At 43.6% G+C, this 18,009-nt stretch overlaps 1 protein-coding gene across 1 annotated transcript; it reads right to left on the bottom strand.

Annotated features, from left to right (window-relative positions):
- Window positions 1-12,878: 12,878 nt before the first annotated feature.
- On the bottom strand, window positions 12,879-13,745 carry LOC130934225 (uncharacterized). Its single transcript, XM_057863814.1, has one exon. It carries the CDS (start codon window positions 13,743-13,745, stop codon window positions 12,879-12,881), a length of 867 nt encoding a protein of 288 aa, XP_057719797.1.
- Between the last annotated feature and the right edge of the window lie 4,264 nt (window positions 13,746-18,009).

Here is an 18,009-nt window from a genome sequence, read left to right as displayed (position 1 = left end):
CGGACACACCAGCTCCGGCCGCCGTACTCCTGCCGGACACATCAGCTCCGACCAACACAGAAGATCTTGTCCGAGATCGACCTACAGTTTCAGGTAACCCTCGGAACATTGGCGCCGTTGCCGGGGAACCTGGAAGTCATCCCATTAACATGGCGGATGACCATGACAACGACCACGATTCAGGTTTGAAAGACAGAACGCCGTATAAAAACGCGGACACGATACTCAAAGATACTCCAGAAACCAACGGAGACAAAAATTCATCAAATCCAGGAGTAATAGAAGCACTTCAAAATCGATTGGAGCAACTTGAGAAAGAAGCCCAACATCAACGTGAAAAAGAAGAAGATCTACGACGGGAGATAAGGCGGCGCCGAGAATTAGAAGATAAGCTTATAAAACTCGAAGCTGATCTCAAAACTAAAGCTACTCGACCATCCACAGAGGATAGCTCTCAGAAAGATCAAGATCCATTCACCAGAGAAATTATGAAAACCAAAATTCTGAAAGATTTCAAGCTTTCGGATATGACTCTATATCACGGCACCTCAGACCCCAACCATCATCTCAACAACTTCAGAAGTAGAATGTACCTCACTGATGCCTCAGATGCAGTTCGCTGCAAAGCCTTTCCAACAACTCTCACCAAGACAGCCATTAAATGGTTCGACAACCTACCTCCAAAATTCATCTCGAGTTTCGACGACCTGGCCAATAAGTTCCTGGCCCGATTCTCCATACAAAAGGACAAAGCCAAACACGCACCTAGCCTACTAGGGATCAAGCAAGGAGATCGGGAGAGCCTTCGCAACTACATGGAAAAATTCAATAAAACATACATGGACATACAAAATCTTCCAACAGAAGCTGCCATTATGGGCCTCATAAATGGCCTACGAGAAGGACCATTTAGCCAATCTATATCAAAGAGATACCCGACATCCTTAGACGAAGTACAAGAACGGGCACAGAAATACATCAACATGGAGGAAAATTCTCGACTTGGCGATGCCTCAAGGTTCGGTTCTGCCTACCGAGATAAAGAATCCAAGAAAAAGGAGGATCGCTCTGGAGAGAAAATCAAAAAGTATCATAACTATACTTCTCTTAGGGTATCCTTGGTAGATGTTTACAAAGAAGTCTGCCATACAAAGAAAATCCCTCCAGCTCGGCCACTTAAAGGCAAAAGAGGAGGAGGAAATCGGAATGAATACTGTGAATATCACCGACTTCGAGGACATTCCACCAATGAATGCTTCGATTTGAAAAACGTCATAGAAAAACTAGTAAGAGAAGGAAAACTAGATCGGTTTTTGGCTAATCGGGATGACGAACCAAGAAAAAGAAGAAGGGATGAGGATGTTGGACAATCTGAACGATCACCTCGCACACCAGAAAGACACGTTCACATAATACACGGCGGATTTGCTGGAGGAGGAATCTCCAAATCATCTCGCAAACGACACATCAAAGAGGTGTACCACATCGAAGGAAAAAAGGAAGCCCCAGACATCCCAGCAATCACGTTTACTAAGGAAGACGCATCCGGAATCAACTCGGGACACGACGACCCCACGGTCATTACGATCATACTGGCAAACGCCAACCTTCACCGTACACTAATTGACCAGGGAAGCTCTGCCGACATCTTATTCAAAACTGCCTTCGACAAACTCGGCCTAGAAGAAAAAGAGCTAAGAGCGTACCCGAACAGCCTGTTTGGACAAGGAGAAGCCCCAGTTCAACCGCTGGGATACGTATCGCTGCATACAACCATCGGAAAAGGGAACCAATCCAGAACACTCAAGATCGACTACATCGTGGTCGACGTAAGCTCAGCCTACAATGCCTTAATAGGTCGGACAACGTTAAATCAACTCGGCGCAATAGTTTCAACTCCACATCTATGTATGAAATTCCCAACTGCGGAAGGGATAGCTACAATAAAGGCAGATCAAAAGATGGCACGTCGCTGTTATAACGAAAGCCTAAACCTCCGAGGCGAAGGAGGAGAGTTCCACACAATCGAGCTCGGTGGAGTTCAGAAGCGAGAAGAATTCCGACCATGACCCGAAGGAGAAGTAGAAAGAGTCCAGATCGGAGACACCTCGGATAAAACAACTAATATTGGCACGATCCTGAAAAGAGACACAAAGGAATCACTAATACAGTTCCTACGAGATAATGTTGATCTCTTTGCATGGAAAGCTGCCGACATGCCAGGCATTGATCCCGAACTAATGAGCCACAAATTGGCAGTCTACTTGGGATCCCGGCCGGTACAACAAAGACGAAGAAAACTAGGACCAGAACGAGCTCAAGCTGTAGAAAAACAAGTACAGGCGCTACTAGAGGCCGGGTTCATAAGGGAAGTCAAATACCCACTATGGCTAGCAAACGTCGTCTTGGTGAAAAAGTCAAATGGGAAGTGGCGAATGTGCACCGACTACACCGACCTCAACAAAGCCTGCCCAAAAGACCCTTACCCACTCCCAAGCATCGACGCTCTAGTAGATGCTTCATCAGGATGTAAGTATCTCTCGTTCATGGACGCGTATTCAGGGTACAACCAAATCCCCATGTATCCGCCAGATCAATAAAAAACCTCGTTCCTAACGCCGAAAGCAAACTACTGTTACATCGTGATGCCTTTCGGTCTCAAGAATGCAGGAGCTACTTATCAAAGGCTAATGAATAAAGTTTTCTCAGATCACATCGGGAAAACCATGGAAGTTTATGTAGACGACATGTTGATAAAGACACAAAGCGAAGATACATTATTATCCGACCTGGCTCAAGTATTTTACACTATCAGGAAACACGACATGCGGCTCAATCCCGTAAAATGCACCTTCGCAGTAGAAGCAGGCAAATTCTTGGGCTTCATGCTCACACAAAGGGGGATTGAAGCAAATCCAGACAAGTGTCAAGCCATACTCAACATGAAGAGCCCAACTTGTGTCAAAGAAGCATAACAACTCAACGGGAGGCTGGCCGCTCTATCCCGGTTCTTAGCAGGAGCTGCGATAAGATCTCTTCCCTTCTATGCTACTTTAAGAAAGGGAAAACAGTTCGAATGGACGACAGAATGTGAGCAAGCCTTCCGAGACTTCAAAGAGTTCTTAGGACGGCCACCTATCCTATCTCGGCCACTAGAAGGAGAACCACTCATATTATATCTTACAGTAGAGAGCCGGGCAATAGCTTCAGCACTAGTCAGAGAAGACGAACATGGGCAAAAACCCGTCTACTTCATCAGCAAAACGCTACAGGGATCTGAGCTGAACTACCAGAAAATAGAAAAGTTTGCCTACGCTCTGATCCTCACATCCCGGCGGCTTCGCCCATATTTCCAAGCGCATACCATTAAAGTTCGGACCAACCAACCCATAAAAGGGATATTGCATAAAACAGATCTAGCAGGAAGAATCCTACAATGGGCAATCGAGTTGTCTGAGTTCGACCTCCAATACGAGGCGCGGACAGCCATCAAATTACAACACCTGGCCGACTTCATCCAGAATTCACAGACACCCCAGAAATCCCCATAGAATGGAACATATACGTGGACGGATCCTCGAATAAAACAGGAAGCGGTGTGGGCGTGATAATCGAAAGCAACCTAGGAACTCAACTTGAGCTATCCCTTAAATTCGGATTCCCGGCCTCGAATACGAAGCGCTATTAGTAGGTTTGAAGTTGGCTAGGAAGGTTAGAGCTCGGAAACTCAACATCTACAGTGACTCACAAGTCATCACCTCACAAATAACAGGAAGCTACCAAGACAAAGATCCGACCATGAAAAAATACTTGGATAAAACCAAAGAACAGCTCGGACAACTCGGGGAATATAGGATCTACCACATACCTCGTGAGCAAAATGCCCGAGCTGACGCCCTTTCAAAATTAGCCAGCACCAAACCAGGGGGCAACAACAGAAGCCTCATCCAGGAGATACTACAGAACCCGTCAATAGCGGAAGAAGAAAAAGTCCTAGCCATAATAGATCGGGATCAAGGATGGATGACCCCCATAATAAACTACCTCAAAATAGAAGCACTCCCTACAGATGAAAAGGAGGCAAAGAGGCTGAAAAGGGAGGCACAGTACTACACTATCATAAACAACACACTATACAAAAGAGGGATATCAACACCTTTACTAAAATGCGTACCGACTTCCAACATAAAGGAAGTCTTGGAGAAAGTGCACAGCGGCATTTGTGGTAATCATCTCGGAGCGCAAACTCTCACCAAAAAGATACTCCGGGCGGGATTTTATTGGCCAACTCTACAAAAGGAGGCTACAAAATTTGTGAGGACATGCCCACCATGCCAGAAGCATGCCAATTTTCACATTGCCCCACCAGAAAAGCTCATCAGCGTGACCTCACCCTGGCCCTTTGCGAAATGGGGACTCGACCTTCTCGGACCTTTCCCACAGGGATCGGGACAAGTAAAATTCCTCATAGTAGGAGTAGACTATTTCACAAAATGGATCGAGGCAGAACCCCTAGCCAACGCCACCGCTCAAAGAAGTCGAAAATTCCTATATAGGAACATTATTACGAGGTTTGGGGTACCATACTCCATCACCACAGACAACGGTACCCAATTTACAGAGGCAGGCTTCAGAAAATTGGTGGCCGACTTGAACATAAAACACCAATTCACCTCCGTCGAACATCCCTAAGCCAATGGACAAGCCGAAGCGGCCAACAAAGTCATATTGGCCGGACTAAAGCGAAGGCTACAAGAAGCAAAGGGAGCTTGGGCTGAGGAACTTCCACAAGTCCTATGGACGTATCGAACAACCCCCCATTCTACTACAAACGAATCACCATTCCGACTGGCATACGGAGCGAAGGCAATGATTCCAATAGAAATTGAAGAAGGATCTCCCCGAGTAGTCCACTACAATGAACAAGCAAACTCCTAACTTCAGAGAGAAGAGCTCGACTTGTTACCCGAAATCTAAGAAAGAGCCCGGATCAAGGAAGAAGCTCTAAAGCGACGAATGGCTTCCAGATATAATCAAAAGGTAGTGCCGAGAAGTTTTGCAGAGAATGATCTCATCCTAATCAGAAATGACATTGGAACAACTCGACCCAGAGAAGGAAAGCTGGCAGCAAACTGGAAAGGACCCTACCGAGTCATTGAAGTACTCGGGAAGGGCTACTACAGACTGTCCGAGCTTGATGGACGAGAGTTTCCCCGATCATGGCACGCCTGCAACCTAGGAAGGTACTACAGTTAGAAAAGGTAAAGGATCTCACTAAATGGATGCGCTCTTTTTCCTGAAAAGGTTTTTTAATGAGGCACCATGTAGAGACCCAGATCATACCCGACTTAAAGGGACAAGGAAACTCCCACATGTATATATTTGCATTTTTTCTTTGAATAAAGTTTATTTAGATATTCTACAAGATTCCAAGACGCATTAATCTGAAGTATTCATCGTCCGATTATAAAGCAACAGGTCGACAGAAAGTGAAAAACAAATTCACTACGCGACCACGATAAAGACAATCGTCCGATAAAGGTGAAAACGCGATTCACCCAAAGGACGATCTAAAGACGCCAACCATTTTCTACAAATCGGCAAAGATGAACACAGAATAATGTAAGAAGTTATCGAAAGCAATCCAAAAAGAACCTGACGAGGTCTTACGGATAGCTAATATAATAACTTAAAGACTGGCCGACGTTCAGAAGTCGGACCAAGTCAACCCAAGTTATAAGTAAACCCTGGAAAGAGGTCTGGCCAACCCTATTAAAGAGGATTACTTTAACTTTGAAGGGCCTGACATAACAAAGTCAGCCCAAAACTAAAAAGTTATACAAGTAGTCCCTGAAAGAGATCTGACAAAGATCCAAGAAAGAGGACTACGAAAAATAACTTAAAGGAGACCGACACAACCAAGTCGGACTCATATAACTAAAAAGTTATACAAGTAGTCCCTGAACGAGATCTGACAAAGATCCAAGAAAGAGGACTATGAAAAATAACTTAAAGGAGACCGACACATAACTAAAAAGTTATACAAGTAGTCCCTGAAAGAAATCTGACAAAGATCCAAGAAAGAGGACTACGAAAAATAACTTAAAGGAGACCGACACAACCAAGTCGGACTCCTATAACTAAAAAGTTATACAAGTAGTCTCTGAAAGAGATCTGACAAAGATCCAAGAAAGAGGACTATGAAAAATAACTTAAAGGAGACCGACACAACCAAGTCGGACTCCTACTACTAAAAAGTTATCAAAGTAATCCCTGAAAGAGACCTGACAAAGGTCCAAAAAAGAGGATTACAGAAATAACTTAAAGGGGGACCAGCGCAAAAGAACCACCAGGAAACTAGTTGGACCCATAAGTCACAACCTCCAAGGATCCAAGCTACAAACAATAAAACAAAGCAATCCGAGGAGGTCAAACTGCAAGATTTCAAACATCAGCAAACAGAAGTAGATGTCAAGTCAAAAAGCTACTTTTTTAAGAAAAGGCCGTAAAAGGCCACCAAAACTTACCACCGAAAGACAGTAAGCTATTGTTCATAATATAAAAGTTGCTAGATAAAGCAACTAAGAAGAGTCAACAATTAAATAAAAAAGTTTCAAAAGCCCACAAGCCGGGCCAGCTACAGATCAACAAGCTTCAGGAACTTTCTTGGCATCATCAGGACAAGGAGAAGGCGGACGAGTCTGAATAGGCACGGCATCTATAGTTCCATCCTCCCGGTTCAGAACTTGGCAATCCGAATCAGGTGCAACCGGAGGAACAGAAGAGATCGACACTTTGGCGGAGGACACAGGAGGAGGATCAGCAGCATCATCACCCTCGTCATCAGGGACAATCTTGCCATCTCTGACAACGTTGTCCAAACTGAAAAGGGTAAGATCGGCCTCGGGAGCAATGACCCGAACTTGCTCCTTCAAGTTCTCGTAAGCAGCAGTCACGCTGCCGACAAGATGACCTTGGAGCTCAGAATAATCCTCCCGAGCACTGTCCAACTCCCCCCTCAGACGCATCACCTCCCAATAAGTTGTAACATAACTATCTTTATGCATCAGGGCTGTGTCCTCGGCCAACCTCAAAGAAGCCGCCAATGAAAGGGAACTCGCCTTCTCATTCTCTAGATCATTCTCTAACTTGGTCACCTTTAATTCGAGCTCCTCCTTCAGCCTCTTCATCCGGTCAAACTCTTGCTTTGCCTCCTCCATAAATGCCTTGGTGGCATGAAGAGGGAGACTTTAAGCAGTCCGGTGTATAGCGGCCGCCATAAACGCCATCTGCACGTGATTTCGGGCCATAAATTCCAAATGATGGAGGATGGACACATCGTCCATCGAAAGGGTACCATAGGGCCCAATTTGTTGATCTATGAACTCGATGGCATTGAAGTCAGGGGCATTAAGGTCGAAGGGCTCAACCGTCTTTTGCTTCTTACTTGGAGGGGCAGCAGATGGAACGGCAGAAGCAGGATGAGGATCCACCAAGCGGACCCGAGGTGTCGGAATCGCTTTCTTCACTATGGGGGAACTCGGCACTGATGACTTCTCGCGCACTTGGGAGGACCCCTCCCCAGCCGCCTTGGCGGCAATATTCCTGGCAGCAGTCGCCTTCTGTGCCCTCTTAAAAGCTTTCATGGATTCGTTATTCTTCATTGCTCCTGCAAATAAAACAGAAGTCAAGCTACAAATCGAACAAATCGGAAATACAGCTACAAGTAAACATAAACAGATAGCAAAGATACCCAGTTCAGTTTGAAGAAGAGAAGGATTGGTTAGAAATTTCTTTGTATCAAGATGGGGAGGCTGACCCCAGCGCTCTTCCAAAACAGTCACAAAGGTCCGCTCAGCCTCATCCAACATGTCCCAAGAATACCTGGAGACCCTTACATCTTTTTTCCATTCCAGGGGACAGGCTCATCATTTTCATCCAGAAAAAAGGGGCGAGTTCCTTTAACAGCTCGGACCTTGAAAAAATAGTTTTTAAAATCGCGGAATGACTCGTCAAACATGGAAAAAACTTTCTTTCCCTGGGTGGAACGAAAGGAGACCCAAGCTGCCTTCTTTTTTACCACTCCAGGCTTAGTCAAGACAAAAAAATAGAAGAAAAGAGATTGGGAAGCAGGAATACCAAAGCCATTGCAAAACAATTGGAAAATTTTTATGAAACCCCAAGAGTTGGGGTGAAGTTGAGAAGGGGCAACATTACAAGACCATAACAGGTCGATTTCAAATTGAGTAAAGGGAAGGGTGATACCCAGCTGACCAAAGAAAAAGTCATAAGCATAAAAGAAAGGGCGACCATCAACAACCCGAGTTGAAAAACAGACTCTCTCGTCAGAGGAAAGAGGGACAAGTTCATAGTTCTTCTCATCACCAGAATTGCTACAGACACTATGAAACTGCCTAAGCTGAGTGCAAAATTCAGAATCAGCCAGCGAGACACACAGGAGAACCATGGAGTCCACCCAATCGACCATACCCGCAGGAACCTGGGAAGGCATCTCTACAACGTTATTTCGGGAAGACATGAGGCCAACTAAATCCTACAAAAAGAAAAGAAGAGTGGATTACTTAAAAACATCTCGGACATGGGTCAAAACATCTCGACGAGCGGGTAAACCAAAAAGGGAAAAACCCCAAGACTCAAGATAAAAACTCTTGGAGCATCCCTTGGAGGCAGTAAACAAGAAGGGTCTTCAAAATTCATTTCTACAGTCTACATCTCGGCACTCATCAAAATAAAATCCAGAAAAGAAAGCAAAGGAAGCAAAAACGCAAAAGGTCCACCCTTCTACAGTTTATCAGGAAAAGCATTGCTTCTACAGTTTACCAGCACTACTGCTACAGTTTGTCATAACACCAAAAAAGGTCAAAATGGAAAAACAGCAAAGGCACGAACTTTTCAACATCAAGCAAAAATCATCAGCCAAAGGAACAAACAGAAATGGCGGCAACATGCAAAAGGAAAAAGATTCAAGCAAACAAAAAGATTCGCACTGAAAAAAGAGAAAAAACCAGAGCATGCAACAAGTCAAGCACGATAAAAACAGAAAGATCCAAACTTTCTCCAAAAGGAAGATCAAAAGGAAAACCCCATCGCAAAATTAGAAATAAACGAGGAACACGAAATGAGACTAACCTGGAGAATAGAAGGAAACCTCGAAAAGTAGAAGCAACAAAGCCACCCCATCGAAGAGGGAGAATCCGAAGACAGAAGGAAAAAATGTGGAAACAGCCCTCTTCCGAAAACACAGTAGCAGAACAGACGTCACAAAGAAGAAACTACAAACTCTGGGCAAGAAACAGAAAATGAAAGAGTAAAGGAAGGAGTTACGGAGAAGAAGTAAAGAAGAGAAACCGTTTTTTTTTTATTAAAGATATTCGAAATAAAAGCCAAGAGAGAATGGGGCAATTAATGCCAATTAAATGCGGATGTTAAAACCACTTGTGTTCCCAAAAAAAAGCGCTAATACAAAAGCGCGCGCTTTTAGAGGAAAACATTCTACATTCAAAAAAGACTCTACAAAGAAAGGAATCGACAAAATGCTTGAGTTCAACTTCACTGAAGAAAGGACCGAAGTCAAAAGACTCGGCCTCGAAAAAGAAGACCGAGCTCAAGCAGGGGCACTATTCATACCTTGGATCGAGCTGTCCGATCCGGGATGTTCTACAGACAAAGCGACCGACCTCTTCAGGTCAGAACAACCCGACCTCTTCTCAAAGAGCTCGGACAAGTCACAGGAAAGCCCAAACAAAGGGCCCGAATAGAGGAACATGTCCCAAATCCAAGGGCAGCCCAAGCCCGTGGAGATAAAGGCGGTTCCCTTAAAGATGACCTCATTAAGAGATAAGATAAAGATAAGATAATGATAACTACTTATCTTATCCACAGGAGGCCACATCTCACCACTATAAATACACTGGAGCACCCAGGTATAACTCATACTCTGATTCTACTCAATACCTGCTTAATACCCTTGCTAACTTAAGCATCGGAGTCCCTTGCAGGTACCCCCCACCCTCCGGGGACGAAGGATCAGCACCACCACCAAGTCCGACAAGTCGGACACACCAGCTCCGGCCGCCGTACTCCTGCCGGACACATCGGCTCCCACCAACACAGAAGATCTCGTCCGAGATTGACCTACAGTTTCAGGTAACCCTCGGAACAGGGGTCATCCATCCTTGGTCCTGACTTGTTATAGTCAAGAATTTTTCTTCTTCCGAGATTGACGGGTTTTGCAACATTTCCTGGATGAGGCTCCTATTGTTGCCCCCCGGTTTGGTGCTGGCTAGTTTTGAGAGTGCATCAGCCCGGGCATTTTGTTCGCGGGGTATGTGGCAGATTTTGTACTCCCCGATTTGTCTGAGCTATTCCTTGGTTTTATCCAAATATTTTTTCATGGTGGGATCTTTGGCTTGGTAGCTCCCTGTTATTTGTGCTGTGACCACTTGTGAATCGCTGTAAGTGTTTAGTTTTTGAGCTCCGACCTCTTTGGCCAGCTTCAAACCGGCTAATAATGCTTTATATTCTGCCTAGTTGTTTGAAGCCGGGAACCCGAACTTGAGGGAAAGCTCAACTTGGGTTCCTTGGTCGCTTTCTATTATCACGCCTGCGCCGCTTCCAGTTTTATTTGAAGAACCGTCCACGTAAAGGTTCCATTTTGTGGGGGTTTCTAGGGCATCTGTGAATTCTGCGATAAACTCGGCCAGATACTGTGATTTGATTGCCGTCCGAGCTTCATATTGGAGGTCAAACTCTGACAACTCGACTGCCCATTGTAGAATTCTGCCAGCCAGATCTGTTTTCTGTAATATTCCTTTTATGGGCTGGTTAGTTCGAACTTTAATGGTGTGAGCCTGGAAGTACGGGCGGAGTCGTCGAGATGTTAGAATGAGGGTATAGGCAAATTTTTCTATTTTCTGGTAGTTCAGCTCGGATCCCTGTAGCACTTTGCTAATGAAGTAGTCGGTTTGTTGCCCATTTTCGTCTTCTCTTATTAGTGCTGAGGCTATTGCCCGACTCCCTACTGTGAGATATAATATGAGCGGTTCTCCTTCTCGTGGTCGAGATAGGATAGGTGGTCGTCCTAAGAACTCCTTGAAGTCTTGGAAGGCTTGCTCACATTCTGTCGTCCATTCGAACTGTTTTCCCTTTCTTAAAGTAGCATAGAAGGGGAGAGATCTTATCGCAGCTCCTGCGAAGAATCGGGATAGCGCGGCCAACCTCCCATTGAGTTGTTGTACTTCTTTAACACAGGTTGGGCTCTTCATGTTGAGTATGGCTTGACATTTGTCTGGATTTGCTTCAATTCCTCTTTGTGTGAGCATGAAGCCTAAGAATTTGCCTGCTTCGACTGCGAAAGTGCACTTTGCGGGATTGAGCCGCATGTTGTGCTTCCTTATAGTGTAAAACACTTGAGTCAGGTCGGATAATAATGTATCTTCGCTTTGTGTCTTTATCAACATGTCGTCCACATAGACTTACATGATTTTTCCGATGTGATCTGAGAAGACTTTATTCATTAGCCTTTGATATGTTGCTCCTGCGTTCTTGAGACCGAAAGGCATCACGATGTAGCAGTAGTTTGCTTTTGGTGTTAGGAACGAGGTTTTTTCTTGATCTGGTGGATACATGGGGATTTGATTGTACCCCGAGTATGCGTCCATAAACGAGAGATATTTGTATCCGGAGGAAGCATCTACTAGAGCGTCAATACTTGGGAGTGGGTATGGATCTTTTGGACAAGCTTTGTTGAGATCGGTATAATCGGTGCACATTCACCACTTCCCGTTTGATTTTTTCACCAAGACAACGTTGACTAGCCATAGCGGGTATTTGACTTCTCTTATGAATCCGGCTTCCAGTATTGCTTGTACTTGCTCGTCCACAGCTTGGGATCGCTCTGGCCCAAGTTTTCTTTGCCTCTACTGCACCGGTCGAGATCCTGGGTACACTACCAACTTGTGCCACATTAGTTTAGGGTCTATGCCTGGCATGTCTACGGCTTTCCACGCGAAGAGATCGACGTTATCTCGCAAGAATTGTATTAGTAGTTCTTTTAAATCTCCTTTTAGGATTGTGCCGATATTGGTTGTTTTTTCCGAGGTGTCCCCGATCTGAATCTTTTCTATCTCGCCTTCTGGCTGGGGACGAAGTTCTTCTCGTCGATGAACTCCGCCCAGCTCGATTGTGTGGACCTCTTCTCCTTTGCCTCTGAGATTTAGGCTTTCGTTATAACAGCGACGTGCCGTCTTCTGGTCTGCTTTTATCGTGGCTATCCCTTTTGGGGTTGGGAACTTCATACATAGGTGTGGGGTCGAGACTATTGCCCCGAGTTGGTTAAGTGTTGTCCGTCCTATGAGAGCGTTGTAAGCTGAACTTACATCGACTACGATGTAGTCTATTTTGAGGGTCCTGGATTGGTCCCCCTTTCCGAAGGTTGTGTGTAGCGGTATGTATCCGAGTGGTCGAACCGGGGTATCTCTTAGCCCAAACAGGCTGTTTGGATATGCTTTAAGTTCTTTTTCTTCCAAGCCGAGTTTATCAAAGGCTGTTTTGAATAAGATGTCGGCAGAAGTCCCTTGGTCTATTAATGTGCGATGCAGGTTGGCGTTTGCCAATATGATGGTGATAACCACGGGATCATCGTGTTTTGTGATGATGTCGGATGCGTCCTCTTTAGTGAATGTAATTGCCAGAATGTTGAGTGCTTTCTCCTCTCCTTCGACGTGATATACTTCTTTGAGATATCTTTTGTGGGGGGATTTGGAGATCCCACCTGCTGTGAATCCGCCGTGTATCATGTGGACATGTCTTTCTGGTGTCTGAGGTGATCGTTCTGTTCGTTCGGTGTCTTCATCTCTTCATCTCTTTCTTTGATCATCATCCCGGGTGGCCAGGAATCGATCTAATTTTCCTTCTCTCACCAATTTTTCTATGATATTTCTTAAGTCGAAGCATTCATTTGTGGAGTGTCCTCGGACTCGATGGTATTCATAATATTCCTTTCGGTTTCCTCCTCCCCTTTTGCCTTTGAGTGCCCGTGCTGGGGGGATTTTTTCTGTATGGCAGACTTCTTTGTATATCTCGACCAGGGATGCCCTGAGAGGAGTGAAATTATGGTATTTTTTTACTTCCTCCCCTTGTCGATCTTCTTTTCTCTTAGATTCCTTGTCTCTGTCTCGGTAGGAGGCTCCCGATTTTGAGGTCTCTCCTAACCGAGCGTTTTCTTCCTTGTTGATGTATTTTTCTGCTCGTTCCTGTACTTCGTCTAAGGAGGTCGGGTACTTTTTTGAGATAAATTGGCTGAAAGGTCCTTCTCGTAGGCCATTGATGAGTCCCATAATGGCGGCCTCCATTGGTAAATTTTGTATGTCCATACATGTTTTGTTGAATCTCTCCATGTAGTTTCGAAGGCCTTCCCGATCTCCTTGTTTGATCCCTAGTAAACTGGGGGAGTGCTTGGCTTTATCTTTCTGAATGGAGAATCTTGCTAGCAATTTTTTGGCTAAGTCATCAAAGCTTGAGATGGACTTCGGGGGCAGGTTGTCCAACCATCCGATCGCTGTTTTTGTCAGAGTTGTTGGAAAAGCTTTGCAGTGAACAGCATCTGGGGCGTCAGTGAGGTACATTCTACTTCTGAAGTTGCTGAGGTGATGGTTGGGATCTGTGGTGCCATCATACAGGGTCATATCCGGGAGCTTGAAGTCTTTTGGAATTTTGGTTCTCATGATTTCCCTGGTGAACGGGTCTTGTTCTCTGCGTAAATTTTTCTCGGGATTATCCCGAGGTGCTTTTGATTTGAGATCGGCTTCCAATTACTGTAGTTTTTCTTCCAACTCCCGACGTCGCCGCACCTCTCTTTGGAGATCTCTTCCGATTTCCCGTTGCAGTTGGGTTTCTTTTTCCAGTTGTTTTAGACGATCCAGGAGTACTTCTATTGTCCCTGAGTTTGGTGCGTCTTTGTCTTTGTTGGTCTCCAGAGTGTCTTGTAGCGTGACATCCGCATTTTTGTGCAGTGTTCGATCATCCAGACCTGAATCGTAGTCGTTGTCATGGTCATCCGCCATGGTGATGGGATGACGTCCAGGTTCCCCGGCAACGGCGCCAATGTTCCGGGGGTTACCTGAAACTGTAGGTCGATCTCGGACGAGATCTTCTGTGCTGGTTGATGTTGCGGAAAACGATCCGACACAAAACTCACCGGCAAGTGTACCGGGTCGCATTAAGTAATAATAACTCACATGAGTGAGGTCGATCCCACAGGGATTGAAGGATTGAGCAATTTTAGTTTAGTGGTTGGTTTAGTCAAGCGAATCAAGTTTTGGTTGAGTGGGTTGTATTTAACAGAAGATAAATTGCTTGGAATGTAAAGGGAGAAGGGAAAATTGCAGTAAATTAAAGAGCAGGAAAGTAAACTTGCAGAATCTTAAAGAACAAGAAAGTAAATGACTGAAACTTAAAGTGCAAGAAATGTAAATTGCAGTAACTTAAATTGCAAGGAATATAAATTGCTTGAATATAAAAGGGATTTGAGGACAGGGATTGCAGAATTTAAACAAGAGAATGTGAATTGCAACAATCAATAGAGCAGAAATTGAATTAGAAACAATTAGGATTCAAACAGAAAATGAAATTAAAGTGCAGCAAAGTTCACAGAAGAACCAAAAGTAAATTGGGATCTCAGGGCTCAAGAGACTAGGTAGCAGAGCCTAGATCTCAATTACCTTCCTAGATCCAAGTGCTCAAAGAAATTAGCAAGAAATAGAAGAAGAAACAGTAAAGAGAATGTAAATAGATTCAATTATGCAGAAAAGAAACTAAAGATTTCTTGAGTGGAGATTGAGACAGAATTTCCTCAATTCTTAATACCCAAGAATCAAAACAAGGAAATTAAAAAGACCCAAGCAAGAACGAGGAAGAAGAGAGATCAATTCTCCTCCCTAATTCTCTGAAATCTCAGTGAAGACACCAAGAGAAGTTCCAAAGTGCAAAAATAAAATTCAAAGCTCAAAGAGAGTGCAAAATTCAAAAGCAAAGCTAAAAATTCAAAAGTAAAAGTCCTAATTACATCAAACTAACTCCTATTTATACACTTTCTATTCTTGGATCTTGGGATTTGGATGGGCTTTTGATTTGGTGAAGAAATGAATTAAATGGGAATTTTAATTGAATTTTCGGCCCAAAAACAATAGCTCCCAGGAGGCTGCCCTGCCCTTGTGGAGGGCAGGGCAGAATTTGGTGCGTGTTGGTGCTTGCTTGGTGCGGCTTGGTGCGGCTTGGTGCGGGCTGGTGTGGTCTTGGTGCGCAGAACGCTGCCCTGCCCGCGTGGAGGGCAGGGTAGGAAAAATTGGTGCGCCAGAATTTGTTCCTTGGTGCACGCTGGTGCTGCCAGGATCGTGCCGTGGTGCGCGCTGGTGCTGCCAGATTCATTCCTTGGTGCGCCAGAATCATGCCACACAAAATGCTGCCCTGCCCTCGCGGAGGGCAGGGCAGTGTTTCCAAAATGAAGTCCCGCGTTCGAATCCTGGCTGCTACACACGCTTATTCATTTTCTTGGCTTTCTTGGCACGGTGATGGCACTTAGTTCCTTGCTTCCTCATGGTCCCGTGTTCAACTCTTGTGGCAAGCATTTGGAGATATTTTACTTTGATTTTCTCCCCTTGTGAGCCCGATACTGCCCTTGTGAAGGGCAGGGCAACATTTTCTTCTTCTTGATTCCAAGGCACAAATTTGTGCTCTGCCCTTGTAGTGGGCAGGGCAGAGTTGCCTTCTTTGTCTTGTTCCCTTATGTTGCCCTCCTAGAGGGCAGTGTGCCCTTGTGGAGGGCAATGCTTGCCTCCCCCATTGCATGCGGCATACTTTTCCTTCCTTTGACCACACTTTCTTCTCCTTGGGCCACACTTCCTTAGGCCACGCTTTTCCTTTTTTTCTTTTCTTCACCTACAATAAACCAAAACAACCACTCAAAGTATCACTAAATTCAAGAGGCTTATAAATCAATTAAAATTCAATTAAAATTAGCTTAAACCTCATGATTTAACATTAATTTCATGGTGGTTGCTTGATTTAAAGAAGTTATGCATTTTCACTCCAAATCACTTACTTAGGATGCAAGAAAGTGCATAAATGCTAACAAAACAAGTGAAATTAGCTTGAAAAATGGGTATATGATGACTTGTCATCACAACACCAAACTTAAATCTTGCTTGTCCCCAAGCAAGCATCAAAACTAAGAGAAATTGAAATGAATAAGAAAAGAACACATATCCTTATTAGGCATATAGCAGAACTTGATCTATGGGGTCTTTATGCAGACAATGATAACTCAAGTTATTGTTTGCTGTTACATAATACACATTTTTCATCAAAGGTTTGCTAAACTTGCTGTTATAAGACTTACTCTTTACTCACTCCCTTGCTAACTTTTCTTTCTTATAATGCTTAACAAGCTTATTCTTTTGGAGGTTTTGGTGTCAAATGTTGCAGTAATAGCCTTTGGCTTTATTTGTTTCTTTCTTTTACTCAACATCTTTCCACCACAGACACTTGGCTCACTGATTCTTCCTAGGATCATTGATGCCCAGCATCTCTTTGGATAACTAAATATTCTGTATCTATGTTGCTCTTTATTGTGGACTTTCAATTGGCCATCCCAAATCAGTTGATCTAAGTGACCGGGTTTTAAAATACCCCTTAGAATTTACTCATCCAAGCATATCTTAGTACAAGAACACCACAGGCATGTGTCCTAGGGTCCAAGCTATTGGTGTCCAACCTTTATTCTTTGTTTTTCTTGCCATTTTGGCTTTTTCTTTCCCTTTTCTTTCTGTTTTTGTTACCAAGGGCTTTTTCATTATTGATAAGAGTCTTTATAACAGCAAGCTAACTCACACTTGAATGAGAATGATATTATGCAGCAGTTATTTCATGAGTTATGCATTTAATCAAACACATATACCACCATTAATTTCCATTCTACTTATGCAACATTGAATATTTCACTTTTCAATTCAAACCAAATCTCTTTTATTCAAGCATATGGGAAACAAAACAAAATTAAAGCTAAGTGATGAATGACAAGCCTTATGCAAATCGTTCATAATCAAACAATTCCACTTGCAACCAATTAAACACTTTAGCAAGATATATAATGGTTCCCATGTTCAAAACAATACACAGCAGCAAGGATTAAGTTTAGATACAACCTTTGAAGTTGCAGACCTTTGATTCTTCCTTCTGTTGTGTTTTCTTTGAGTTAAGATGCACAATATCTTCAATTGTTGACTCATGTCCTGCATAATTCTCAAAGTTGCTTGCTTCTCAAGCCCTTAAGTGTATGGTTAGTATGCATAAATTGAGTGTGACTCTTGGATTTGTTTTGGTGTGGGAACACCAAACTTAATTGTTTGCCACTGTCTCAGATACAACAAGTTAACCATATGTGAAACCCTGTATTCTTGCTAAAGGTTATGGAATCTACGCTAGAAAGCAATTAAACAGTTGAATAATGTGTTTGGTTGCTTGGAGCTAGCATCATGCAAGAAGTGAGAATGTGCTTTTAAATGAGAATTTTGGTGGAACACCAAACTTATCTTTTATTGAGGGGGTGGCTTAGCAATGCAAACCATTCTTCACAATTGATATATTTTTAAAGAAATTATTTGATGCATGATCCCTTTCTGTATGGTTTTGATTCCATGATTGGGAAGTGATCTTTTGAACTTTGTTATACATGCAGACACCAAACATAGTGTTTGGTCATATGCTCCATCAAAAGAATTACGCATATGTTCTAAGAATAGCTCCCTTTCTTTTTGAAAAGCAAAAATTAAGTGTGCCTTAAGGGACACCAAACTTAGAAGTCTGACTTATGCTCTAAAATGAAATATGCATTTATCAAATATGAAAGTTCAAAATCATACTCAGGAAATCATAGCTTATTAAAGAGAAGACAGAAATTTTAAATCATGGGTTGCCTCCCATGAAGCGCTC

Source organism: Arachis stenosperma, chromosome 6 (genome assembly GCF_014773155.1).
Source record: "Arachis stenosperma cultivar V10309 chromosome 6, arast.V10309.gnm1.PFL2, whole genome shotgun sequence".
Taxonomy (NCBI): Eukaryota; Viridiplantae; Streptophyta; class Magnoliopsida; order Fabales; family Fabaceae; genus Arachis; species Arachis stenosperma.
Note: the sequence above shows the minus strand (reverse complement) of the source record. Positions and strands in the feature narration are given on the sequence as shown.

What these genes read in the sequence shown, in the direction of transcription:
- LOC130934225 (XM_057863814.1), bottom strand. Translation starts at nt 13,745, where the DNA reads ATGAGAACCAAAATTCCAAAAGACTTCAAGCTCCCGGATATGACCCTG.